Here is a 27,733-nt window from a genome sequence, read left to right as displayed (position 1 = left end):
TTCTCTTTTCTACATATCTTAAAAAAAAAAACAAATATTTACATTTGTACACACTGGATTTTACATACATACATTCACGTGCTCTTATAAATATGATCATGTTTCTATTTACATGTCTTTCATTGAAAAAGTCAAAGTTGTGGCATCGGAAATAATGACATTTTTCTATCTGGAGTCTAGTTTTAAACCGGGACTTTTCGCTTTTCTTATTTTTTTTCAACTTGAAATGTGTGAATGAGTGCAGGAAATCTAAAAATAAGGGGTGAATTTTAAGAAATATAAACCACATTAACATTCTGGCATGCAACTATTTGGGATTTAGCACAGAACTGAGCCCTTCATTAAGAGTTGTTTTGGCACAAATAGCTTAATTCAAAAGAAAATAAACAAAAAGGTGAACTTATACCAGCATTGGCACTTCATTTCTGTCATAGTTGGTGCAAAAATATCTCACTATTTTCTCAATTTCTCCTCTTGAAGATCAACCCCGGGTTGTTTTAAGAGCACCGATTTCCAGAGTCCCAGCGCTCCCTTATGGAGAAAAGCGTAAACTGCAGGCACTGGACCGCCTTCCCTTCGCTTGAATTATTTCACAAAGAATATCCACTTCGGTTTAAGCAGCAGAAAAGCTGACTTTATAAAATATGCGACAAGTGAATGAGAGAGTGAACGGTTATAGGTCTCTAACGCTTGAATATCGACGTAGAAAAGAGATCGCGATCGTTGTTCTGAAGGTCTCGTGAATCGATAGTTGTCTCTAAATGACGCTTGAATTTCCGTCTTGTTCCCGTTCCTCTCGCCCAGCGACAGCTGAGACGGCCTCGGGCCCTGATGTCCACCAGCTCCGTCTGGCGGCGCCCTGAGGAGATGCCGCTCAGTCCTTAGTGTAGGGCTTCTGAAGGCAAAGGGAGCCTTGGTGAGGGAGCGGGTGGTTGTAGTAGTGTTCCACCAGGGAGGACAGGGAAGGAAAAGCCACCTCGCAGTCCAGAAACACCCGGTTGTCCTACCGGAGAAACCAAAGCCGGTCGGTTGTGTTTTGAGTTACGAGAAGAGAAAGTGCCGGGTGTCTTACCTCTTCAAACAGACGGTAGTTTCTGGCTTTACCTATGCTGACGTCCCAAACCACCAGCACCTGCAACACAGCGGCATTCTAGTTTCCAAGGGTCTATTTAGGGTTTCAGCTTGACTGCTTTTTGGTTTCACTACCTTGGAGGTCTTCGTTCCTGAGTTCCTGATGCCGTAAAGCCCGTCTTGTGGTTCCGCGGCGCCCTCGCGGAATAACCTGCGGAGACGACGACGACGACGCTTGTTTAAAATTTATAACTCACCTCCGATGATTCATTAAGCGCCTCAGAAACGCGGGAAAGAAATCAAATTCCAGATTTGAGCCCCGAGTCGGCGCTCCCGTGACCTTTTTTACTTTCTAAAAAAAAGGGCCGTACTTCTCCACAAAGTAGGTTTCAGTGGTGTCGATGAAGACGGAGTCCGGCAGCTGCATCTGCGAATCAACAACAACGACAGCCGTTCAGTAAAATTCAAGACTCACGCATGGAATCCGAAGGTAGGTAACACACATCCAACACATAAACGAGACTACCGGTCTCAAGGTTAATGAATGTTACGAGGTTATGGGGCCAGTGAATCTTGTTTATTCGCTCAGCAAATCACTCCGCTTGTATCCCGGGGGATAATCGAGTCCCTTACGTCTTCGTAGTCTTCCTCCGAGTCGGCCCTGGTGGGTTTCGGCGAGACGGCCCTCCTCCTGGACTCCGTGCCGTCCCCTAGCGAGCGGAAGCTGGCGCCTTCCGGGGCAGCTCTTCTGGGAGAAAAACAAATCTCAGCAAGGCGTCCGGATCGTCTCTTTGAGACATCCTGCGTGGCAAACTCTTGAATTTGTTCATCCCGACGGTCCCTGGGTTCACCCGGGTACCGCCTGCCGAGCATACAAGTTTTGCCCTCTCGGTGACACGTCGAGGGGCCGAGGGAATCGAACCTCCTGGATGTTTTTGGGCATGGTCCCCGATTCCCCGTCTCTTTGAGACATCCTGCGTGGCAAACTCTTGAATTCGTTCATCCCGACGGTCCCTGGGTTCACCCGGGTACCGCTCGCCGAGCATACAAGTTTTGCCCTCTCGGTGACACGTCGAGGGGCCGAGGGAATTGAACCTCCTGGATGTTTTTGGATGAAGACACTGGGAGAATACGAAGACTGTCGAGACTGAAACGGGGACCGTCTCGCTTTAGGCAGAAGCGCCAACCGTTGTGCCACTTGTTTGACATATCTTTCGGCACCGCGTACCTAACAAGGATCAGAAGCATCATCGTCGTCGACAACGGGATGATGAACCGCGCATGTTTCGTGTTCCTCGCCGTCGACGGGTGCCTTCGGTGGCAAAAGGGCGGCGTCGAGGTAAAAAAGGGAGCGTTTGTTGTGTTCCGGCCTCGGTTGGGCCGGTCTAACGTGTTACGCGTCATGGGGATGTCGGAAATGGCCCGGCTCGCTCCCTTTAGACATCATTGGAATGTGTTACATATTAATATCCGTGCCGGCAGACTGCTGTTCAGGCACTATTGAAATGTCCATTAAATACCGAAATGTCCATTCATTTAAATTTAAATATTTAATCAAAGTGTCTTTCATTTGTGTTGATTCCCTTTTTCAACTTCTAGTTCTAAGTTGGAAGATATTGTGATCTTGAAATATTAAATTAAATGATATTTATTATTTTCCACCGCTCAAAATAAACTTCACACTGGCGGAAGCCGGTAAAGTCCCGATTTGCAGATGCTGCGCGCAGAAGTTCAGGAGCAGAAGTCCCATAAACCAGGGTAAAATAAATATTTATAAAGATATTTTGCAAATATTTATTTTTTATTGTTTACCGACACAGTGATTTTTTCCCGATTTATTTTTAAAATTCAGGTCAAGGCTCCGCTACACGCTCTGAAAGCCCAAAGCTCAAAATGAGTTCATTACATAAACAAAATTTAATTTTCTCCGTAATACTTTGTGAATTTCAGAAGCAACACACGACACACTTGTTTATACAAAGTGTAAAGGTAATAAAAATCAATATATACAGCGGTGCCTTTATTTTAAGTAAGTAATTGCGGCTCCCGGTGTTTTCTTTTCCGAGGAAAACGGGTCCAAATGGCTCTTTGGGTGTTTTGGGTTGCCGACCCCTGGTTTAGTCGTATGTCCAGGAGAGACGCTTTGTTTGGATTAGCGAGTTTTGTTTTTTGGATATGGTGACAGTTCGCCAGTTCAGTATTTTAAACGTACAATAGATTAAAAATGTCTTATTTTAATGCGACCTCTGGTGCTGCATGGATTTGTTTAAAGTGCCGCTTTATATCTGACCGTTTCATCCATGCAATTTTATCATAGCATTTTCGACACGCCGCAGATACAAATGCATTTTTTAATTTTCTACATCTTTTCGTTGACTTTAAAATGACACAGTATTATGAAGAAATATCGCAAGTATTTTAAAAGTAATTTTTCTTTTTCGACTCACAATTGTCAGCCAAAACCGAGTTGTTGGTTAATATTTTGGATACGAGACGGAAAAAGAAGGGCATCCGTCGAGCCGTCGTGGAGGAATGCATTTTTCGGGTGGCGTCGCGTCTGATTGGCCGGCACATCCGAGGGTTGACGTCTTTGGATTCATATATTTTACAACCATCTTTTTCCAGATGAAAAGGTTTAAAAGAATGACGGGGTAAAACCGCTCTGCCGGGATTAACGGCAGCTCTATTAATCTAAATTCCCACCGTCTGGGATTTTTACCCGCTCTGTATTTTGGGTTGAAATTCCACAAATAGTCCGGGGGTGACGGTTCACGCATTCGCGTGTGTGTGTGTGTGTGTGTGTGTGTGTGTGTGTGTGTGTGGGGGACATACTGAAGAGGGAACCCTTGCGGCTTGGTCTTGGCTGTCGGCATGGGCGGTTTCATCATGGGTGGGGGTCCTTTGGGGGTCCCCGGTCTGTGGGTGTACCCCGGGTTTAGCGGGGGGTGGCTGGGCATCGGGGGGCGACCGGGGGACGAGTGACCCGGCGAGTCCGACGCCGGTTTGAGGTTGCCGTGGAGATGCGGCGACTGGAACTGCTTGGCGTGGTTGTTGCTGAGCGGCGGGCCGCCCCCGGCGGTCACGGAGGAGGAGTGGGCGGGGCCATTGAGGACCAACCTGCTCTCCGGTTGGTTGCCCGCCGGCGGGGGCGGGATCGACGGGAACGCCGCCAGCGACGGAGACCTCCAGTCCCTCCGGTCAACCCCGGACCCCCCCATGGAAGATGTCCAAGTCTGGCGAGTTCTCACCGGGTTCGGGGGAGGTGGCGGCGGAGGGGCGGGGTGCGACGGCTTCTGCAGGTGAGGTGCGAAAGGGGGAGGCGGCGGCGGCGGGCCTTTGTTGGGTTCTTTCGGCAAGGGGGGAGGGGGGATGGACGGGAGGGGCTTTTTGGGGAGCGGGCTGGTGGATTTCCTGCAGTGCGATGGGACGGGGGGAGGCGGGGGGCCTTTCGGGGAGCCCTGACAGGAGTCCGGGTGGTGCTGGAACACATTGGGCACCGGGGGAGGGGGGTAAGAAGGGGGAGGCCCGGTGGGTCGACCTGCAGAGACCAGATGCGCACATTCATCCGGTGAAGTGAAGAAGTTCTCTAAAGATACAAGCCTTTTGGTTACATGTGAGATATCTAATCTGCTTCGGGCACTCCGGTGGTCGCTACGGCAACGCATCTTCACACACACGACACGGGATCTTCCTCGGATGCTTTCCGGAGATGCGCGTCAACAAACTGTGTTACTGTGGCGCCATTTTCTCTTTATAACGCTATTTAGTCCACGTCACCCGCAGCCAATCACCTGCTTCTGTCTAAGCAACACCAGCGGTGGAGAAGACGAAGAAGCAGAAGCAGAAGCTGAAGATCAGGGGTGTCAAACTCATTTCTCATGGCGGACCGGACCATTAAAATAGCATACTCAGCAATAAATAACTACATTTTAATGTCTGTTTTGGTGTAAAGAAGTACAAGGACAAGAGGAAAATGGAATTCGATGAACGATCATTTTACAAAACGTTTCATGAAACACCTCATATTTCCTTGGACAAACGTGTTACGATTATTATTCCACTGATCGTACAAAGGCATAAAACTTTAACAAGTAATTGGTATTGAAAAATATAGTAATGCACTTTAAGATTGAATAGGCCTTATAAAGAAAGAGATTTTGAAAGCATTTCCACATGTGCATATTTTTATATATTTTCATATTTTTCAAATTTTTATATTTTTCTATATATTTTTCTGTATTTTTTTATTTTCATATTTTTATTTATTCATTCATTTATTTATTTTAATTTGTACTGCCGATTGTACTTGTCTTTAGTTCTATCCACCCCCTTGTACTTTTTAATTTGTTCTCATTTTTTACTTTTTTCGAGTTTTATCTACTGCTTCTGTACTGTCTTTAATTTAATCTCATTTTCACCTGTTTTTAGTTTATCTACAGTTTTTTTTAATTTGATCTCATTTTATTGTTGTGCTGTGCTCTGCTTTGCTTGTAAACTTGTCGACCCTGAAAATGAGGGAGACCTCAGTGGTCTTACAAGTATAAATAAAGGTTATTATTATTATATATATTTTTATATTTTTTAGATTTTTATATTTTTCTATATTTTTTATTTTCATATTTTTATATATATATTTATATTTTTTAGATTTTTATATTTTTTTTATATTTTTAATTCCTCTTCCTTCAGCCGAAGGGAACATTTAAATCTTTGTGCTTTTTAAGACCTTAAAACACTTCATAGCCTTGACTTTGACACTTTATATTTTTATTTGTATTTCTCATTCTCCCTCCTTCCTACTATTATGTATTATTGTTATGTTTTACTTGAAACATGACAATTTCCTTCGGGATAAATAAAGTTGTTCTTATTCTCATTCTTATTCTTATGAAATCTAAATTGAATCCCTGCCTACACCTTACAAACTAAAGAGAGTGCTATTAAATGTGTAAGGAAGAAAGTAAACGTGTAAACTTCATCCATGAAACATGCAAACACATACAACACACACTGAAAATGTATGGATTTGCATGAACAGCAGAATTCCAACATAGTCGTTTGTAGCGAAGCTGGTGACTAACATTAAATTGCACATTTTCGCTAGCAATTAGCTAGCTGGCTTTTAGCGCTGCGTCACTGATTTCTCAGCTCTGGGTGAAAGTTAACTTCTGTTTCCTCAGACCTGCCAGCGATCGGTTGATCTTTTCTCTTCTCAGTTTCTTTGCAAGCTGCCATATTTTTTGCCATATTTTGAGTCTCGTCGTGGCGCCGAATGTTATATTCCCTAAATACCGAAACTTATTGCAAACACGCCAAGAACAAAGGTTTCCCGTGCGTAAATAAATAGGACGTAGTCCATTTTTCTTTGAAAATTCTACACTCTTTATCTACTTTTCTCTGTTTTGATAACGACATTTTGGCTAACGAGGGAGTAGCGGCAAACAGGGTAGAAACAACATCAAACCAAGCAGTAGATGGCGCATTGATACCGTCTGCTGATTGGTCCGTCTCAGTGATGCGGCTCGTCTTCTACTCTGACCACAACAGCGCGCCCCCTAGTGGTCAAGTCTTGAATTGCACTTGATTAAAAAAAATAAATCCTTGTCTTTTATGCATTTTTTCACTTTCAAATTATCCCGCGGCCCTGATCCAACCTTCATGCGGGCCAAAATCTCTGGGCCGACATCTCCTGTGGGTGACCGTACTTTCAATCCTGATCCCGAGTTGGCGTCGGAGGTCCCGTGTCTTACCCGTGCACGCCGGCATGCAGTCCCCGTCCGGCTTCAGGTAGTCTTCATCATCCTCGTCGTCGTCCTCCTCGACATAGTCTGCACACGGGGAGAAGACGTGGGCCGGTTCGACCGACGGGCTGCGTTTGGTTTTTCTACGTTCGTGCCGGAGGAGCGGATCTTACCGGCCTCGGCGTCTTCCACCGGATCTTTAATGTCCATCTGCTTCTCGATGGTGCCGTAGAAACTCTCCGCGTCCGAATCCACGTCACTGGACAACGGTTTCACGTTTACAGTGTTTGCAGTGACGGCGACACCAACCGCCACATGAGAGATGTTCGACTACGACGTCGTGTTTACGCACCTTGAAATCTGGCACTCTTGTCTGTCGTTATAGTGATTTATCTCCCTCCGCAGGGATCGCATCCACCTCTGCGGGATGGAGGAGGAAAGACAAGTCATTTGATGATTAACATGGTTACTTCATCTCCAGCTTTCCGGGGCGACCCATAATAATGGATTCTAACGACAATGTTCGTCTGCGTCGTCATGCTAGCGGCTCCAACTGTCCGAGAACCCAAACTGAGGTGAAGTAAATACCTACCCGATTTTGCGGACCATAAGGCGCACTGCATTATAAGGCGCAATATCAATGAATGGGACTCGAGGTAAGCATGCTAGGTACTCTTCTCTGATTGGTTTATGGTTGCCGGCGATAGCGGACACCTGATGTTAGTATGAGGTTGGAACGACGTTGTATTCCGACGTTGTCGTTCCAAAGACCGACTTTTATACAACGTTCCCGTGCCTGGTGGGAACGCTCCCGCGATCTATCGAGCGGAGCGGCTCGGCCGCTTACCGGAAGTCGCACTAAAACATTTTGACAAATGTTTGAGCGCAGTGGGCCGCATAAAATGGGTCGGAGGTCAGTAAGCACAAGAATTCATACATAAGGCGCGCTGGATTATAAGGCGCATGGGCAAATTTTGAAGAAAACGTAAGGATTTGAAGTGCGCCTTATAGTGCGAAAAATATGGTATTCTGTTTATCTTGCACCCGGGATGGCTCGGCAGCCGGAGTCAATCCAGCTGTCGTTAGGCAAGAGGTTGGGTCACACGAGCCACACTGTTGGGAAGCGTGCACTTTTGAAGAAGAACAAAACAGAACCTCAGAAAAAAAGGAGAACAGAAGTACCGACACCCAGATAAGTGTCCTCCCCATGCATCAAAACAACATGCTGGAAGAAGAGATACTCGGAAGGCCCTCGAAGGAACGGCACCTTTTCAGATGACCGAGAACCAATCAAGATCGCCGGGAATGCCAAAACAAATGTACAGAAGCCGAGGGCGAGGGAGGTTCGGGCTGCTTCTCCGTGGTGTCCTGTCAACCGCCCATGTATGCACATCACAGTGGCTGGAAAATACAGAAACTGACGTCTGACTCTGAGGCAGTTGTCTTGTGTCTTCCTTCCAGATCCGGACGCCATTCAGTTCGGTGACACCGACGTGACATCGGGGGAGAAACGGTAGATCTGATTTGCTTCTTCGATCCACCGGGGCCCTGAGTAAGGCAGGCAGAAACCTGTCCCATTGAATTCCGTACACTGGAAATCCAACGGCGAGTGGGTTGGGCGAAGAGGTGAGGACCTTTGCAAAAGGTATATCTTCTGTGCCGAAGTGCACCAAGACGACGCGGGACCTCCGACACCAACTCGAGTTCAGGGTTTGATATGTGAGTGACCCAGAAGGTCACAGCGAGCAAGTGGGTTCTGGACCTCGGAAGGAGATGTTTGCCCAGAGATGTGCTTGAGAACAGCATCTGACGTAGATCCTCGACTCACCCGACTACCTTCTTCTTCTCTTTTGGGCAGGAGGTCCAGAGGAGGACCAGAGAGGTTTGTGCATGGAAGGGAAGAGGACAGGAAGCGAGCAGGTGTCCTCTGCGTCAGAACCAACCACGTTGCCTCCGCCGATCATCAAGACGATAACCTTCTTCGGTGGCCGGAACCGATTTTTTTCAGTAAATGAGGTAGTTGCCAAACAAATATTGAGTAAGTTTGGTCCGACTTTGTGCAACCGCACGGCTCTATCGGGTTTAACCGATCTTCCTCCGATTCTGCCGTCCACGCCGCCCTTACCCGTCGCTCCGCCTCACTGGCCGCGGAGAAGAGCCACGTCCTGTGCTTCTTGCTGAAGTGGACGACTTTGAAAGGGAAGACGTTGTTGGACGTCGTCTCCTCCGCTGCTCTGATCACCCTGCGGGGGAAGGTGGAAGGAAAACTTGAACTCCAAGTAGCTTAGCATGGCTAAGTACAACCAGACATGTCCTTTGAGTCATGGATTTGTGGATCCCGAACCTGGAGTGTCCGGGGTGCGCTCAAGCATTAGCAGAGCAAACATTAGCTTCTTCATTGGGCTAACATCGATTGCAACACATTTTGTTCTTTTACGTTTCCAAACAGAAAGGCGCGATAAGTAGCAATCGGCTAACGTTTGCCAAATGCAATGAAACCTGCTATTCGCCTCTGGCTACCGATATACATGCTAACATGCTAAAGCGTAGCAATCACGAGGTGAACGTAACACCGCCCTTCGCCGGGGAACCCGCAGAGTTGAATATCACGATTGGAAAGGAAAGAATAATAAAAATATAGCCGCTGACCTATTGTAGCCGTTGAGAGAGAACGCCCCCTGTGGGGCCGGGGAGGTACTGCTCTTGAAGTAGTAAACACAACCCTTGTGGAGGATGATGTACCTCAGGGGCCCTGGAAGACAGGCAGCGAGTGTTTCTCCGTCGTTCGAGGAGCAGAGAAATGCGATATTTGGAATTCCTTCGCCGTGAACTCACATTTCATGAGGCTGAACTGGCTGCCTCCCTTTTTGTGGAGATACCCCGCCGCCGTGACTCCCCCGGGCATGGTCAGGAGGTTCTGAGCGCCAATGGCGCGCATCGGTACCGGCCAGCACACCTCTGGAGATGACATGCTTCTACCGGAGAAGGAGAGGAAGAGGAGGGACGCCGTTAGCTTACCGTCACGCGAACTGGCAAATGAGAAACAAAGTAAAGTATGTGGCGGATTCAGGACTTCACAGAGACAAACAGCCTTCTCATTTACTCACATCTGGACAAATCGGGGTTTCCAATGAACCTCCTGCAGGTTTTTTGGACAGTACAACCCAACAAGGGACCTTCATGCCAGGAAGCAGAGGCGTTTAGCGCCGCGCCGCCTTTTAGCATTCGTGTTTCTGTTTTTCTTTTGTTTGTTTTTTTTTTAGTCGGGTTGATCTGAAGGGCTTCCCGGCGTCAGACAGACCCCGTGTGTCTCCTGGAAGCCGGCAGCGTGTCGGCGTCTCAGCTGACTGCCTGCTGTTGCACGGTAATCCAAGTGTTGCTCAATGTTTGGAGTCCTCCTGAAACAACCCCCGACTCTGCAGCGCCGCATCGAAACGCGTCATTTCGGATTCTCCGTGTCCGACTCCGCCGACTGAAATGATCCTCCGATAAGTTACAACGCGCGGTCCAAAGGGAGCCGCTCCGAAGAAAACAAAACACGACATTCCGGTCGAAATCCCCCCCCCCCCCCCCCCGAACGACGAGATTAAACAAACAAGCTCTCTTATTCGTCTCGAAACCGTGAAACTGCAACCGCCATGTGGAATGAGAAGCTCCTCGTGAAAACACGAACACCCGGTAGCCGTAAGCGTTGAGATTAGTTTCGGTATCGCAGGTGCTCCCTACCTCCTGTCCAGCTTCTTTCTGATGTTCTGCACGGCGGCCGTCTCCCTGAGCATCTCCACCGTTGAGGCGAACGCCGTGGACGCCAAAGCGGGCAGAAGGTCCATCACAGAGGCGCCGAAAAGCAAAATCTCAGACCCCTTCTTCTCTCCGTCCTCAGACCTTCATCTGATCCCGTATAATCTCGGTCTGTTTTCTCTGAAGTTCCTCTTTGCCGGCGAAGCCTCTCCCTCTGCTTCTGGATAAACTTTGTTGATTTCTATCTCTCTCCCTCACGCGTAAACACACTCCGACTGGAGATAGCGGACTGGCGTTAGCATGCACGCACACACACTCTCCACACACACACACACACACAGAGGCGCAGTTCAAATAGGAAATGCATCATGAGTCATTGCCTGGTGCTTTCGGCATGAGTGTGTGTGTGTGTGTGTGTGTGTGAAGGAGAGAGAGAGTGAGAGTGAGACAGAAAGAGAGAGATAAAAACAAACAAGGGGAAATCTTTATCCTTAAGTGAGCAACTTCCAGTCTATCAGCAACATCTACAGACCTCAGAGGGAGGAAGACTTCAGTAGATGACCGTGTGTGTGTGTGTGTGTGTGTGTGTGTGTGTGTGTGTGTGCAAATCAAACAACCCTTTGCTCCCTCTGTTCATGACTTCCTCCTGTTTTTCTACCACCTGAGGAACCTCTGAACCTGCAGGGGTTTAAACACCAGCGGCGTGAAAAGCAGTGAGCAGCCATTCATTCATTCATTCATTCATTCATTCATGCTGAGTTTCACCCTGGAATGAGCGATCGCGGGTCACGTGCACGTTCAACCATTCACCCCTTCGTTCTCACGTCGTGTCGATGAACCCGTCCGTCACCTTAGCACGATCCCGTACGCGCTTATAAAAGATTACATTACATTCGGCAGACGCTTTTATCCAAAGCGACTTACAATAGAGGACAAAATCGCAAAGATTCATCGCAGAATCGTCCGTCGAAGCGCATTCCGGACGTCAACGCGAATTATTCCGATGCCGACGAAGAAACAGGTGGTTTACTTTTCACGGTTTCGCTACTTCACGGATTCGCGTTGCGTTCTGCATTCTGATTGGCTGATGAGTCACTCGGCCGAGGCTAAAGATGAGGAGGAGGGACTAACACTTGGTCGCTTAGCAACCATGGGACCCTTCGATGAGCCGCTCATTACATTTTTCAAAAATAATCGATGGCGGCGTGTCGGTCGGATAAGGATATTTTTGCAAAGAAGAAAAAAGAGCGACAACAACTGCTTATCACTTTGTTCTTCTCCCGAACAAACACACCTGCATCGCTTCAAAAGAAGAAAAGTGAAATACACCCGAGTCACTATTTGTCCGACTGTACTTTGTATTTTTTTTTTTTTTTAATCATTGCTAATCTCCGCAATTTGATTAAAGTTATTATTTGACGGTGCAGTCCAGAAGTTATTTGTTGAAAAAAACATTTCTTAAGTACAGTACTTTTATTTGTGAAACAAATGATTGTTCTTTCTTTTCAATGTATAATAGAGTATTTACTTGTATAATAAAAAATAAAGGTTTCTACTTGACGGATTTTGCCGTTCACGGGTCCTTTCTGGAACGTAAATAAGGGTTTGCTGTAACGCCTTTTCATCGAGGTTATATTTTAATCCGTGAACGCTTTTCTGTCGTTGAGCAAAATATTGTGTCAGGCTTCAGGAATGGGGAGGGAATCCAGCCGGGAGGGGCGGAGCTGATAAAACAGGGGAAGGTCGTCGTCTGGTAGCGTTCAAGACGGCCTGTCCGCGGGGTCAAAGGTCGCCGGCTGCTTATCGCGCTCATGAGGGTTTCCTGCCGGACAGAAACTGAAACGACTCGGCGCTAATCTGACCGCACGCTCAGCGTTTCCGTGTTTCCTCCGCGAGGAGATTGTTATTTTTCCTCCGCGAGCCGCCGGCGGCGGACGAACCAGGAAGTGGCGGCGGGCGGAGCGGGTCACCTGACTGGGGATGTGAACGCGTCGTCGATCCGAGGTCGCGACCCGGCTCGGCTTCCACCCCGCGGGGCCTCACATTCTCAGACTTTGAAAACCCCGATGGAGGTTACGAAAACAGGAACGTCTCGGTTCGCGGGAGTTCAATTACCAATAAGGAGGTTTGTTTCCGTTTTGCGTCCGGTTTAACCTTTGACCCCTGTGGACGTGTTTGCTTCGGTGGAGCCGTCAAATCTGAGAAGGCGTGTTGAAACCTGCGAGGCGGAGGCGCTAACCGCTAAGGGCTAAGCATTTTAGCCAAAATCCCCGTCGAATGTATATTTATTTTCAGTGCAAGTCACTTCATTTCCTGCTTATTCTCACTAACGTTGCTTCATTTGAACCACAAAGTCCGATGCAAAATCTAGCGTCTCTTGTAATTTCACGTCCTTACTGAACTCAGCCACAGCTGCTCTGTGTGTCGTGTGGAAATGAAAAATGTAAGAACTTACTGGTAAAATATACATTTGTTATGTCATAAAATATGAGTGTGCGGCGGCGGCCCTCGACCCGCCGCTGTTTTTTTCCCTCCCGAGCCAAAGATGTTAATCAGAAGTGTTTTTTGTGGGGAAGGGAAGCACTGGGGCTGCTCGCATACCAGACTCATTCAAACAGATTTCCTCCCTGCAGGCAGACACACACAAATACACACACACACACACACACACCCTGCGGTGGGAAATTAACTTTTTAAGACCTGAACGTCTGACAGCCAATGGGGGATCGACTTTAACACCGACGCATTCGTGCCAGGAAAAGACCCGCCGCCTCGGTTTCCTCTCACAACACATGCTAGCACGATAGCGTTAGCGCAAACGTACGAATTTGGGGACGAATTCTAGATTGAAACGACATCCTGGTGCCCCGACAGTAGCGCCCGACTCGCTGCCAAGGCCAAAATGGCTTCTGCTGCAATTATGACATTAGCCGTTCGGATGATACGATCTGTAAACCGACATGTCGGCGACTACCAGATGTTATGTTTCCGGATGACTGATAGCACCGGTTATCTGTCATCTGGGAGACGGGCTGGATTCCTTCTTGGGGAAACAACAACTCCATTTGGTGCACCAGCGGGACAGAACCCTCCCGATTTACCGGATTCACCGATTCCTCGTCCTGTTTAGCGGCTAGCGGTGGAGCTTATCTCAGTTTGGATCGGGCGAGAGGCAGGGTTCGCTCGCCAGCCGCATCTAGAAACTTACAACCCTCTCGTTCACACGTCTCCAACGAACCTCTGTTGGGGTCATTTACCTTATGTAAATAAGGTAAGGTCATTTTTTTTTTTTTTTGGCAAGATGGCGGGCGGGAGGACGCTGGCGCGTTTGGCTGCCGCTTCCCGCTCTCCAACCAATCAACCAAACCAAAGACAAAGGCTCGCCTGGACAATCTCCAGCAAGCTACCAAACTAGCTTGCCAACCTGAGCAGGCTGGCTGGCTAGCTAGCCTCTCAAAACTCCAGATCCCGACGGCGACCTGAGCAGGCTGGCTAGCTGGCTAGCTAGCCGGCTAGCCTCTCGAAATTCTGGATCTCAACGGTGACCTGAGCTGGCTGGCTGGCTAGCTGGGCTCTCGAAACTCCGGATCCCGATGGCGCCTAACAAGACGGCATTTCCATCGGCCGAAATCTTCTTGCTCCTCCTGCTCCACCATCTCTCCCTCCACCAAAAATCCATCTCCAACATCCAGCTCCAACACTTGCCTCCTCACAGCAGCACGACACTCAGCTTCACACCGGCGAAGCTCCTCCAGCTCATCCCTGGACTGGCGCTCATCGCCACACTCTGCAATTCTGGACTTTTTCCCAATAATTCTGTGTATGTTCTGTTCTTTCTGTTTTTACTTGTGAAGCGTCTTTGAGTGTCATGAAAAGCGCTATAAAAATCCCATGTATTATTATTATTATTATTATTATTATGTGGCAAAACTGTCTGTGTTATATTATTACATTTTTTTCGGCGAGCTATACAAGCTGTAACCTCATCCTGTACCCACGTCCCCTGATGCAAACAATCCTGCGAAAAGTGCCGGTTGAACTAAAAACATGATTATCCCGTGAGAAGCGACTCGCCACATGCGTCTACCCGCTAACTATTATCTCGCTTACGCAAATGTAGCGACATCCGTTAGGAATAAATGCTATCGAAGGGAAGTCAGAGGTGTCTGGAGACTCGACTCATGTCTTCCTTATAATGTTGATGTCGGCCTTTGAAACCCTACAACCTCCTACATGTTTTTGGACAGTGAGAGGAAACCGGAGAATTCGGAACCCCAACGCGCCCACCTTTGGTAGCATTTCCAACCCCGAGGGGGAGACGACGGGGAAACGTAACCTTTACTCCATCCGATATTTGCAATGGTTTCTTTCTCTGCGGCACGAAGTGCAGAAGCCGCGAAAGCGTCGGATCGAATCGATCCAGGACGCGTTCGGTCTCAATTCGGATGCCGGTCTGGTTCTGGAAGCGGTCCTGGTTGGATTACTTCTTCTCCTAGCCTGTTGAAGTCTTGTTGAGCAAGACAGCAAACCCACGAGAGCTCCTCTGGCTCTGCTCGGTAGCTTCCTTCTGCTCGAGGTTCACCCATGGCGAGTGCAGCGGTCAAATTTCATTGATTTATGCTCTATGTGTAAGTGAATGTCTAAAGTACATTCATTTCGTTGTACTCATTACTTGAGTATAAATGGAACTAAAAATGTAAAGATAGTCTAATTTGACTTTGGCGTGCAGACCAGTACGATAAGCAGGATACCTGCGGCGCCCCGATACCCATAATCCACCTCCAGAAGGCACCAGCCTCACTATTCAAGACACGGACGTTTAGTTTTTGATGGTTCCCGAAAGGGTAAAAGAAGCCGTTCACAAACGATTCCGCCCCTGAGATCGCTCACAACTAGCCTCGGAGTCATGTGACCCGAACGTTCGGTCAACGACTCAATTCCGGGTCGCCAAACTCCATTCCGACCCCAACTCCGGGGACCCGAGCAGCTTCGCAAGGTGCTAATGACCGCTAATGAGCGCCGGGCGCGTCCGAGGTCAGCGTCCTCCAACTCCCTCTGCGCTCATTCGGGAAAAGATGCCGATTGGTCGGAGGGCGAAATGCCCCCCCCCAAAAAAGTGAGGTTTGTTGACAAGTATAACAAGTATAACGGACTTTTGAGTCCGTTTGAGGACAGCGGGTGTGAAAGGTAACAGCTGCTGCTGCTGCTAGAAACCGGAGTGATTATAAAAAGCTGTTTCCAAAACGGCAGATAAGAAAGAGCCTGGTAGTGACACCATTGAAATCATTTTTTAAATGCTTAGAGTTTACGGCTATATTTGTGCGAGAGCTCGTTTCCATGACATCAGAGCAACCATTCAGGATTCGTGGAAATGGCAGCGTAAACACAGCGGCGCTTCCAAAGATGAATTGCGCCTTTGTGATAACAAAACGAAGGAACCGAGCTTTTAAAGCTGCGGCGTCAACAATTAGCCCCGGTTAGCATTTATCTTCCGGTTAGCAAGTTTAGCTTAAGCCTGACACAGCTAGCTGTCGTTCTTGCTGAAGACGGTGACGTGACAACCGTCAAACCAAAAAGTATCCTGGATGATGTTAGCCTTCTTCTACAAACTGCACAGCTGCTGCCGAAATTCACGATTTGTAGCCACTGCAGCTGCAAAAACAAAGAACTATGAATTCAAAATTGGTTTAAAGACATTTAGTGGTTTGTGAGCAGGAAGTGACATTGTGATCTGCGGTGAGAGGAGGAGGAAGCAGGTGGAGGAATATCTTGAAAGGTGGAGGTTTTCGCTGAAGAGGAGAAGAATCAAGGCTGGCAAGACAGAATCGACGGCCAAAAGCAGTGGAGATGAAGAAGGTGGAGGATTTTAGGTACCGGGGTCAACGGTCCAGAGCTATGGAGACTGTGGAGAAGAGGTGGAAAGAAAGGTGCGGAGGACAACGGGCAGCCGAGATGAAAATGAAAAGATTTAAGGGGAATTTCATTGCGATGTATTTTATTTGAGTTCATTCAATTTTATAATGTCATTTTAAAATTGACCATTACGGCGTTCTTGCGACATCTAAATAAAACGGGGCTGCACGTGGTAGTAAGAGTGACAGCACAGAGAGAGGACGGCATTTTTTTTGCTTCAAGTTTGGCTTTTTTTTTTCATAAATACAAGAAGGACTCAAATAGACATGGAGTGTATTTTGCTTAAAAGTAACCTTCAACCCAATGTCTTTTTTTTATCAAGTTCAAAATGTTTTGTTGCGTGCAGAAATGTCATTTCATTTTCTTTGCAGTTGTTCAATGATTTAAAATAAAATGCAACATTTTGTTTGTACATAGCATAAAGGCCAAAAAATTATATCATGTGCCGTGTTAATTCATTTTAATTCAACTGATTGGGAAGAACTCCAAAGAAGCAGCAAATTTGCTAAAAGACCAAATTTGGACTATTGGGCGCACCTGACTATAAACCGCACTCGCTAAATTTGTATAGGAAAAAAAAAATTCATATATTGGCGGCACTTTTCTATGAGCGGCAAGAGATACTTTTAAGAACATTTAATTAAATATGTACTGTAAATGCTTTTTTCCCAAACAGTGCCTGTGACACGTCTGGCTAAAATAATTCAAAAATACTGTAGGCTATCGTCTTGTCTCCTTGGTCGTCCCTGGTGTGAACCACAAGTGTGTGTTCTGCACCATCTGTGTGTCATTTCATTGGTCTGATTGCACCGGGATAAATAATTTGACGAAAACTCATTAGCCTGTAAAAATCCACAAATTAGCCGCATTGCTGTTTAGGCATGGGAAAAATGTAGCGGACAATTACAGCAGTGGTTGGCGGTCAGGGCCTGCAAGGCCTTCTCTGCTGGCCCAAAAAAAATCTGAATCACAGACTGACTTCCAAATGGTCTGTCCGCTTCCTTTCTTATTGGTTTCCCTGACTGTGCTGCTCCCAGACATGTATTTTCATTGAACAAAGAGCATTTAACCAATCAAATTTCAGCTGTTATTTGTTGCCAGGCAGGGTCAAAGTCAAAGAAATCTGCCTGGAGGCCAGCAGAATCCGATTCACAGGTGCTCAGGCGAAAAATAAATGTCGATGAAACTTGTTTCAACCGGTCAGATTTTGAGTTGTGACACCAAGGCCTTCTAGAAGGCTATGCCAGAGCGAGCGAGCCGCATGAACACAACTATACTTTGTGCAAAACTTTCCCGGGGGGAAACCAGAGTGAACTTAATGAGCAAGTGCGCAGGGAAACACAGCTCCACAACGAAAAGGTGAAGAAAAATAGGAAAATCTTTAAAAGACTGATAGTTTTATAGCCAAATAGCAGTTATTAAGGGGATGAATGGAGCACTACTGAAGGCCTGGGTGTGAAACGCATACAGCAATCCTCAAGCCATAGATGTAATCGGATGTATTTGCGACAATGGAATGCGCTCAAAGGTCCGAAAATGACGATGCAAACACCATTTGGACGCCATTCTTGAGTATTATCTTAATCTTTTTCATTCATGATCGGTGAGCCTCCGCTCCCTGACGTCCATACCGGTACAAGTGAATCAATCGATGAGCGTGAAACGCTTTACACTTCCTCTTAAAAGATATATCCGAAAGGGAAATAGAAAGTCAATTTTACTTACTACATAAACACACACACACACACACACGGTTACAACAGTTGGATCAGTCGAATCTGGTTCTTTTCCTCTCCCTGTGGCTTCTCCCGAGCGTCATTGCATCCTTTTTCCCAAATATGGGCACGTCGCTCGACGAGAACGGCGCTTGCGGAACACAAACAGTGTGGTTTCTGCCGGACCGGCGTTTTACATCGATTTTTTTCGTAGCGGAGAAAAAAAGAAAACAAACATCCGCGGAAACAATGATTGGGCGACGGAGATTGTGGGTCGCGGGAAGAGAGACGGCGGCGTCGTGCCCACACAGCTCGCAACTCGGGGTCGACGATCGCGGCTTTTTCTGCGGATATTTGCGCGATATCGAAAACAAACAGATCCGCGGGCAGATACCGCTCTTCATTTAACAATTTGCCGGTTTGTGCCGTCCAGCCGAGATGCCGTTGTCGTCCCGCGACAGGAGGCCGGATGAATCGGTCTTTGCGCCAAAAGGGACAAATTCGATTTGCGAAAAGCACACAAAACGGTGGAATCTCGTCTATTTGGTCCACAAATAATAAGTAAGGATTTCTCATGATAGTTTTGGTGTCTGAAAGGAGTAATGTGAGGAAACGGGGGTAAAAAGTCGATTCTAACGGGGTCGAAAACGTCTCGAACTTCTTCGGAGAAGACTTGTAAGGGACGGTGAAGATGCGGGTGGAAGGATGCTGTGGTTGGAGGAGCAGAGGACCTCGGGTCAGCCGGCGTGAGATGGGAAGGTTAGATGGTGGAAGTGGATTCGCCGTGGAGGACGTTTTTTGGCTAAACGGCTTGACGTGAGTTTATAAAAATCCAGGCGAACCCGTGGGTCCGGTCCGGGTCGCCAAAGAACCTCCACGACCCCTCGCGTTCTCCGAAAACAATACCCCTCGCGAGACCCGGAGCCGAACTGGACGGATATAAAAACCCGTCCAGGTCGGTCGGGAAGGAGATGAAACCGCACTTACATGAAAGTCCTCTGGTCTCGAACGCACATCCTGACGTCCGGCTTGGAGCTCCGCGCAAAGGACTTCTTTTTCCTCACCGATGGTGCCGACATGACAATGGCAGCGGGACACGATACAACATACTTCTGAGTCTTCGTGGGGGGGATGGAGGGAGGAGGCGGGAGTCCGAGTATCCGGGCGGAAGATGGATTGACGGGACCAGAATTAAAATGATATCGTGCAAAGACGGAGGAATGAATAGATCGACTACTAAACGAAAGCTAGAACAATCGGCTGCACCTAAGAGGAAGTGTTTTGATGGTCTGGAGCCCTGAGACATCGAGCTGTTTCCTAAACGAGTCCCCTCCCCGTCGCACGCTCGCTTCTCATTGGCTGGCCGTCTGGGGCAATTTCCTTCCTGCTTAATCAAAACAGGTTTCCGATTGGCTGCCGGATGCGTCCCACACCCCTACGCACACAATGCACACACTCGAGGCGCATGGATATCTGGTGAAGAGACAAAGGGGACTTTCCGTCCTTCAAGATTGGAATCAAGCAGCTTTATGCATATATACAGCTTATATTCTTCTTCTCCGTCGGGCTTTTCCCTTCAGGGGTCAACAAAGTGAATTTAACCTTCTCCATCAAACCTCTGTATCCTCCCCTCTCACACCAACTACCTTCATATCTTCTCTCATTACGTCCATAAAACTTCTCATTAGTCTTCCTCTACACCTCTAATTCCAGCATCCGTCGACCAATATGTTCACTCTTCCTCCTCTGTCCGTGACCCAACCATCTCCGTCTGGCTTCTCTGACCTTCTCTCCAAAACATCTGACATGTGCTGTTCCTCTGATAGACTCATTCCTGATCCTCTCCATCCTGGTCACTCCCAAAGAGAACCTCAACATCTTCACCTCTGCAACCTCTAGTTCTGCCTGCTGTCTTTTGGTCATTGGAACAGTTTCTAGTCCAAACATCATCGCTGGTCTCACCACTGTCTTATAAACCTTTCCTTTTATTCTGGCTGAAAGTCTTCTATCCCTTCGTACCCCTGACACTTTTCTCCACCCATTCCAACCTGCTTGGACCGTCTCTTCACCTCTTCTCCACACTTTCCTACGCTCTGGACTGTTGACCCCAAGTACCTGAAACCCTCCAGCTTCTTGATCTCCACTCCCTGTAGCCTCACCGTTCCACCCGAGTTCCTCTCATTCACACACATATATTCTGTCTTGCTGTGAATAACTTTCATTCCTCTCCTTTCCAGAGCATACCTCCACCTCTCTAGATGTTCCTCTACCTGTTTTCTGCTCTCACTACAGATCACAATGTCATCCGCAAACATCATGGTCCATGGAGATTCCTGTCTAACCTCATCTGTCAGCCTGTCCATCACCATTGCGAACAAGAAGGGGCTCAGAGCTGATCCCTGATGGAGTCCCACCTCCACCTTGAACTTCATTGTTAGCCCTATAACACACCGCACCACTGTCTCACAGCGAGCATACTTGTACGAGTGCACCGTCTCCATCTGCCCCCTGGGTGGTGACTGGGACAGGTCTCCTCTGGTTCTTTCTGAAGACCACCACCATCTCTTTGGTCTTGATGATGTGGAGTTGAAGGATAGTTCTGGTTGCCCCACTCAACAAAATCAGTCCCCTGAACTCCCCCGTCGCCATCATCACTGAGGCATCCAACTATGGAGGGGTCATTCGAGGTGGTTTTGGAGGTGGCAGGAACTAGAGTTGTAGCGGAGTCTGAGGTTACAAAGGTGAAGAGGAAAGGGGACAGGACAGTTCCTTGGGGGAACTCTGGTGCAGATACATAGATACATGGCCATCCACCCTGAGATGCTGTGGCTTTTCTGTGAGGTAGCCCAAGATCCAGGCAGTGATGTCAGGGTGTTCGTGTCACAGATGAATTACTCCTTTTGCCTAATTGTGATTTGAAAGGCTATTGCAGAATCAGATTCTGTAAGACGTGGGCATGGAGAGCATACGAAATAGAAACTTAAAAACACAACGCAGCTGGCTGCGGTTGGGCCTGGTAATCTAGGTCAGAAATCTTATTGTTTGCTCTTTCAGCTGCCATTTAACCACAAGCTGCTCAACTTATTTGCTGACAATCTTCTTTTTTGGGCCGTTTCCTTCAGGGGTCTCCACATCCAATCGCACATGTAGCCCATTTCTCTGCATCCTCTACTCCCACACCAATTAACTTCATGACCTCCTTCACTCCAGTCCAAGTTTGATCTACCTCATGGGCCAAATCTACACCTTTGGCAGGGTCCTGTAGGGTACATTACCCAACCAGACTGCAGTCTCGGTGTACTTGGGGTGGACACTCTGCGGGAGTCCTGTAAGGGGTGCTCAGACAGCGTGGGGTACCGGACCCTCCGATATGGGTCATTGTATGGCCAGTGTCTGCTTTTTGCGGATAATGTGGCACAGTTGGCTTCATCTAGCCCTGATCTCCAGCTCCCATTGGAGCGGTTCACAGTGGACTGATCGAGTGGAGGCTGGAAAATCAACACCTCCACATCCACGGCCCTGGTCCTTCTCCAAGTAGGTGATGAGATCCTATCCGAGGTGAGGGAGTCCAAGTATCTTTGGCGTAGTTGCCGAACAATATTAGATCCCATTTTCAAGCGGCCGTTAGGAGTTTCCTCTGCAGGGTGGATGGATGCCCAGAAGGATGCCCAAAGGCAGACCCAGATCACACTGCTGGCTGAACGCCTTGGGATTCCCACTGGAAGAGCTGGACTGGGGGCCGGGGAGAGGGAAGTCTAGCCCTCTCCTTTTTGGCTGCCACCCTTGATGGGAGATGGATGGGTTGATTAATGGATACCTTCTCGGGATGGGTTTTCCTCCAGGCCTCCAATCTCAGCATGCTTTCACATGTCCAAACAATCTCAGTTGGACTTTATCTCCAGATCATCTAAAATGTGCAGTCCCTCTGATGGAGTCTTTCCTGATCTATCCAACTGCCGCACTCCCAAAAAGAACCTCCACACCCTCATATCTTCTGCCTCCAAAAATACAAATTTGTCCTCCCATAGAGGCGGGTGCTGCGCTTTGGCTTCGCACAACTTGGTTTGCCGTCACTTCTCAGTCGACTCTGACAACGCCCTCCTCGCCTGACTTGAGAAAGACTAATTCAGACTAACGGGATGAATTTGAAAACCTGTTGTCTCTTGTCTGACTGAGTCTCAGGAGAGAAAGTAAATTTCCCCAAAACAATATACGGCAACCTCCAAGTACTATGTGAAGTCGCGGTCGTGCTACAGGGACAGGAAGACGATGAGCGTTTACAGTCTTTCCAACAAGCCAACTATGAAACATACGAAATATGAATCTTAGGTCATCTACCTGCTGCAAATGGATATGTTTTTTTTTTTGCGTAACCCTTGCTTTTTTTTCAAGGAGAAGGTTCAAAGAATGGGTGAAATTCTTCAAGTCACCTTCAGGACAGACCCTTGTCTGATAGGAGTTGCGGTGCTTTGAGTGCATCATAGCATTTTCATGAAACCAAGGCGGGCTTCTTCTTACCAAGCCTTGATACACCTCGGCTGAGAAATACAGCGATTTCAAAAAAGTTCAGCATTTTATGGCTTCTACATCCTCCCTGAGAGGAGGGAACTTTGCTCCCTGGTCTGCGAAAACAAGAGCAGAGTTCTATCAGGCCTTAACATTTCATACTTTAAGAGAAAGTCAGGTGAAGAAGTCCTACAAAGTCCTCCCAACAATGCAGGGACGGCATGGTGACAACAGCAGAACGTGCTACAGCCGTGCAGCGAGGTGGACATCCATGTGGTCACGACGCCCTTCCTCATCTCTGCACGCCATTTGGGATTGCCAATTTGTCAAAAATAAGGCCTTCTTTTGTGGGAAACTGTGTTCAGGCTGCTCCTACCAAGGATTATTGGTTGTCTGTGTGTCTTATAGTCGATATTAGTCCTCCGTCACCACTTGAGAAACCAAGATGACGTGTTGATGAGAAGCTGCCAGAAGAGAGTGACGCAATTTTGTTCTCGTAGCCAATAAAGTTCTCGCAGGGGATGTGAAGGCCCCCGCATGCCCTTGGAAAATTCCTTTCCTCTTGATTCGGTAATGACGGATTGTATGTGTTGGATTTTATTTTCCCGGAACAACGGGAAAGGCTCTGGAAGCTATTGAACATGTCAAAAATTATTTATTAATTTGGTTTTGGACCCATCTACTGGTGCATGTGCCGCTAAAAAAAAAAATAAAAATGATAAAAAAAAATGTTTAAATAAGCTACAGGTTGAGGGATGACTCAGCACAAAAAAGAAATCAAAAGTGTCAAGCTAACTGCGAGCTAACGCTTCATCTGCCACTATTCCACCTGACATTAGCTTGCAGGAACATACAGTTAGCTATGTGATAGCATACCGATTAGCACAACTCTTAATTCAACCCGTACGGCGCCGTCAAAGCCATTAAACACTGCCCGCGATTAAAACGAAACCTTTGGAACCCTCGGACAGTCATGTCGGAATCAGCCTTGCATGCTAAGTTTGTTTGCAAATGGAAGGAGTTTGGCTGCGGTTTACGGCTACCCCTCTGCAATTACAGACACGACACGATAATACGACGTACAATTGGAATAGAATAGAAGATGCCTTCAATCGTGGCACAGTGGGGTTGTTTCGAACGCCCCCAAATGCGAATAGAAAAGTACAGAGAAGGCCAGAGGGAGCTGCACTGTGTTTTTGCAGACCTAGAAAAAGCATATGACAGGAAGTATGGAGTGGATGGAGTATGTATGAGGAAGTCTGGAGTGGCAGAGAAGTATTTCAGACTGGTGCAGGACATGTATGCTCACTGTGAGACAGAGGTGCAGTGTGCAATAAGGCTAACAAAGAAGCTCAAGATGGAGGTGGGACTCCATCAAGGATCAGCTCTGAGCCCCTTCTTGTTCGCAGTGGTGATGGACAGGCTGACAGATGAGGTTGGACAGGAATGAGTAAAGCGCTGCAAGAGGTACTACAACAGAGATGACCAAACGTTTGGGCGGTAAAGACAAAGTACGTTTAGCTCCTACGGCAAAGATGTGGATCACAGCATGAATAGAGTATAACCACAGTGCGTATAGTAAATATATACATTGTTTGTATTGATCTGTACTGAAGTGACGCTACGCCGCAGGGGTGTCAGGTGATCTGTACCGCAGATCGGGCGGGAGTCCGGTTGGGTCTGCGGTGATGTTCCTCATTCTGGATGAGAAGAAAATTAATCCAGATGTCTATTCTGAGCTTCGGCGTCTGTTCAAAGTGCAACCCGTCGGGGTTTGTTCCGCAGCCAGACGCAAGGCTGCGGTCTAGACGTTTTGGTTTTGGCGTCGGTGTCGCATTCATTCTGTCGTACTTTGGTGTAGACCCTGCCCAGCGTGGGATTTGATGTCCCATGTAAATATCAGAGACATTGCAGGCCAATGCGTATAAACCCTATGACCGACACATCCGTGGTTGCGGTCTTCTGTTGTCCCGGCAACCAGACTTGTATGCTTTTTCTCGAAAACGTTTAACCGCTCGCCTGAGAGGCTTCTTTAGTCGCAGCGGACCGCGAGGAGTTTCCGGTCCCGTTATTTGGCATTTGTTCGACCTCGTTCTGTGTCCTCCTCAAACCTCAGCTCTTATATACCAGAAACTCCCCACAGTCTGTTTAAAATGAAACGTATGAGAGCTGAAACGTCTCCAAAAATCAAACAAGCCCCCTTGCTGCAATGAGATTTGACAACGGAAGTGATGTGGAAACGCTCTTCGCTGGTCTTACTATTTTTGGAAACCGGCGTAGGAGACTGAAGTGGGTTTGACATGGCAGCCAAACCCGCATTTTAGCACCGACACCCTTTTCCCACGGGCTTATCTTCTGAAAGAAGTACCTGGGTATCCAAGGATACGGTATATTACTGTTTGATCCTTTTATCGGGCGTCTCATGTACTGGCATCACGCAGAAGCGAACTAGGCCTCTGACATGGCCTCCACCTCTTTATTCCTCAACCGCTCAAAGCTTCGTGTTCTTTCAACTTCTAGTTAGCACTGGGCTAGCAGCTAGTTACGCTGCCATCGGCTCACTCCGCAAGGGACGTCCCAAGATGCACTCGAGTCCCTTCATCCCTTCATGATAGCAACCTCATATCTCCTTCTTGTCGTGTCGACTGGACTTGAATTTCATCTTCAGTTGTGATGAGCGCTGAATCGTCTTCAACTCCGGTTGCCACGACAAGAAGATTTAGACGAGTTCACCATGACCCGGATGAACGAGAACCTCCACGGACTCGTATCTTTATGGTATCTCATAACGCAGGGGTTCTCAAGGGCGCGGCTTGAAGCTATTGTTGTGTCATTTCATTACATTAGCATGTATCTGTTAGCGGAACTGTTATTATTGGCACGGTATTATTGCCATCCCTTTTCTTTCTCTTTCAACCCCAAGTGGTCGAGGCAGAAGGCCGCCCACATCGAGCTGAGAGGTTTCTGCACCGGTAAAAAGCAACGTTTCCTTGCTATCGTCCCCAAGCGCTTGCTCCCGGGGGAATGTCGGGTTTTTGTAAAGGGCGCGGTCCAGACCTGCTCTACATGGAAGGTGTCATCAGACAACCAAGTTGGCGTTTGGCACCATTTGAATAACATCTGGTGGCACGGTGGTGCAACGCTTGGTTTGATTCTGACTCCTGGGTGGAGTTTTACATGTTCTCCCCCGTGTCCGGCCGGGTTTCTCCCAGGTTCTCCCACGTTTTCAAAACAATCAGGAGGTTCATCGGGGACTCAATCGCCCCAGATGCGCGACCAAGAGAGGGAACTGCCGAGTTTGAGGCAAGCGATATGAAATGACAGCACATTAGGTGTCTGCAGAACCGTTCAGTCCGTTAGATCCTGGTAAGCGGAGCGGTTTATGATCCGTGCCATCAGACCTCCGGGCCGCCTTCCTCATGTGAGGAGTTAGCTTTTGAATTTCGACCCCCCACCGATCCAGTACCAACCATGTTTAATATGCGGTAATAACTTGACTCGGGTTTAATTCATCCTGGGACCGAGCTCGAAACTCAATTTGCTTCTAATATCAAATTAAATTTCCCCTTTCAAATGAATTGAAATGCTATTCATGCTGCTTTTGCTTTGAATTAGAAAAATGTACTTTGGAAATACCGAATGAAGTAAAAGGAATAATAATGGATGTAAAGAAAAAGGCCGGTTATTTACCATGAAGATGCGACGGAGGAAGTTTGGGGACTTTATCATTCGTTGCTCTGTCCTAAACTTACTGGCTCCACCCTTAATGCTACGATGCTATGCTAAATGTCACATGCGCTCTTTCCTTCACTTTATGTTTAAACTACATTTATAGACATTTATATATATATATTTATATAAGAACATGACTGATTTTCACACCTTTACACGGGCCGTTACCCTTCTGGGCAACATCTGATGGCCCCCAGATGTCCAAAGTAACAATATCACAACAATAGCACTTTCAACTTGCAAATTACATATTTTATTGCCTGTTTATATATTGTAGAGTTATTTTATTGCCTATCTGTATATTTCATATATATTGTCTATTTTATACAGTTTTATATTTGTATTGTCCAGGACTACAGATGGAAATTAGCTAGGAGCTACAATCTGGTACAAACATCTCTGCCTCTGTGCTTAATGTATTTGTACACTGTCCTAATAAACTTCTAAACAAACAAACAACAGACGAAGTGAAGCCGCTTCTCTTTCTAAAAACCATCAAACCGTCCCCGACCGACTTGGATCGACTCTTCTGACGCCTCGTCCGTGCACGTTCCCGCCGTCCACCACACCGAATCCGTCACCGTATCTCCCCGACAACAACTTCTCGTTTACTATCATTTTCTCTGGGCTAGCTAGCTAGCTAGCTAGCGGCGGCTCGTCTGACTTTTTTAAACGCGGCGGTCTGACTTTTTTAAACGCCACTTCACGGCAAAATAAAAATCAACCGAACGACGGCTCGTATCGGGGAAAATTTGCAAGAGGACGCGCTTGTTGTGCAAAGTTCCACTGTTGTGTCACTGGCTGGTAACTTTGCTGAGCCTGATAGTTAGTTGCCGCGCGATGAGTTGGTGTCATTGTACCCCCCACTTTTCAATCCTAATGTGAAAAAAGAAGGCGGAGTGAACGTTTCTGAGAGTTTGAGGTGTTCAAATGGCCGATCAGATAATCCAAGTATGACGGTTATTCTTTCTCACCCGTTTCTTCCTTTATTTCAACCGATACCGCCTCACTGTAGATTCCAGAAGTAGCAAAAGAACCAGAAGTGATCTGACAGAGCGCTGCCCACAGAGGCACGCAGAATTATGGGATCTGAAAAAAAAAAATAAACGACCGAGCGGCCGCGGAACCGTTTGAAAAAGCAGCAAAAAAAAAAACAAAAAAACATACCGTTCAGAAGCCGTTAGGGTGAACTTACCCATCTAGCGGCGCCTCAGCCCAGATCACTTCCTGCCCGACGCGGCATTTTTACAGCTACTGTGTGAAGTGTCTCTTCAACCGCAAAAAGGAAAAAAAAAAAAAAAGAAAAGCCGGGAT

At 47.4% G+C, this 27,733-nt stretch overlaps 1 protein-coding gene across 4 annotated transcripts; it reads right to left on the bottom strand.

Annotated features, from left to right (window-relative positions):
• Window positions 1–27,733, bottom strand: sh3bp2 (SH3-domain binding protein 2). Of its 4 annotated transcripts, none has more exons than XM_086170527.1 (13): window positions 27,615–27,733; window positions 9,648–9,787; window positions 9,462–9,564; window positions 8,938–9,055; window positions 7,165–7,232; window positions 6,986–7,071; window positions 6,822–6,899; window positions 3,904–4,609; window positions 1,705–1,819; window positions 1,443–1,498; window positions 1,207–1,282; window positions 1,073–1,132; window positions 1–1,003 (listed from the first exon to the last, which is right to left on the bottom strand). In XM_086170527.1, exons 2-13 carry the CDS (start codon window positions 9,781–9,783, stop codon window positions 875–877), a joined length of 1,731 nt encoding a protein of 576 aa, XP_086026653.1. In that variant the 5' UTR covers window positions 9,784–9,787; window positions 27,615–27,733; the 3' UTR covers window positions 1–874. The 4 variants fall into 4 exon arrangements, with proteins under 4 accessions (XP_086026653.1, XP_086026652.1, XP_086026650.1 ...); XM_086170526.1 differs by lacking the exon at window positions 27,615–27,733 and adding an exon at window positions 19,169–19,412; XM_086170524.1 differs by lacking the exon at window positions 27,615–27,733 and adding an exon at window positions 10,539–10,771.

This window comes from Fistularia commersonii, chromosome 23 (assembly GCF_037954325.1).
Source record: "Fistularia commersonii isolate RoL2024-O1a breed Wild chromosome 23, RoL_Fcom_v1.0, whole genome shotgun sequence".
In the NCBI taxonomy this organism is placed as follows: domain Eukaryota; kingdom Metazoa; phylum Chordata; class Actinopteri; order Syngnathiformes; family Fistulariidae; genus Fistularia; species Fistularia commersonii.
This window is presented reverse-complemented; position numbering and strand designations above follow the sequence as displayed.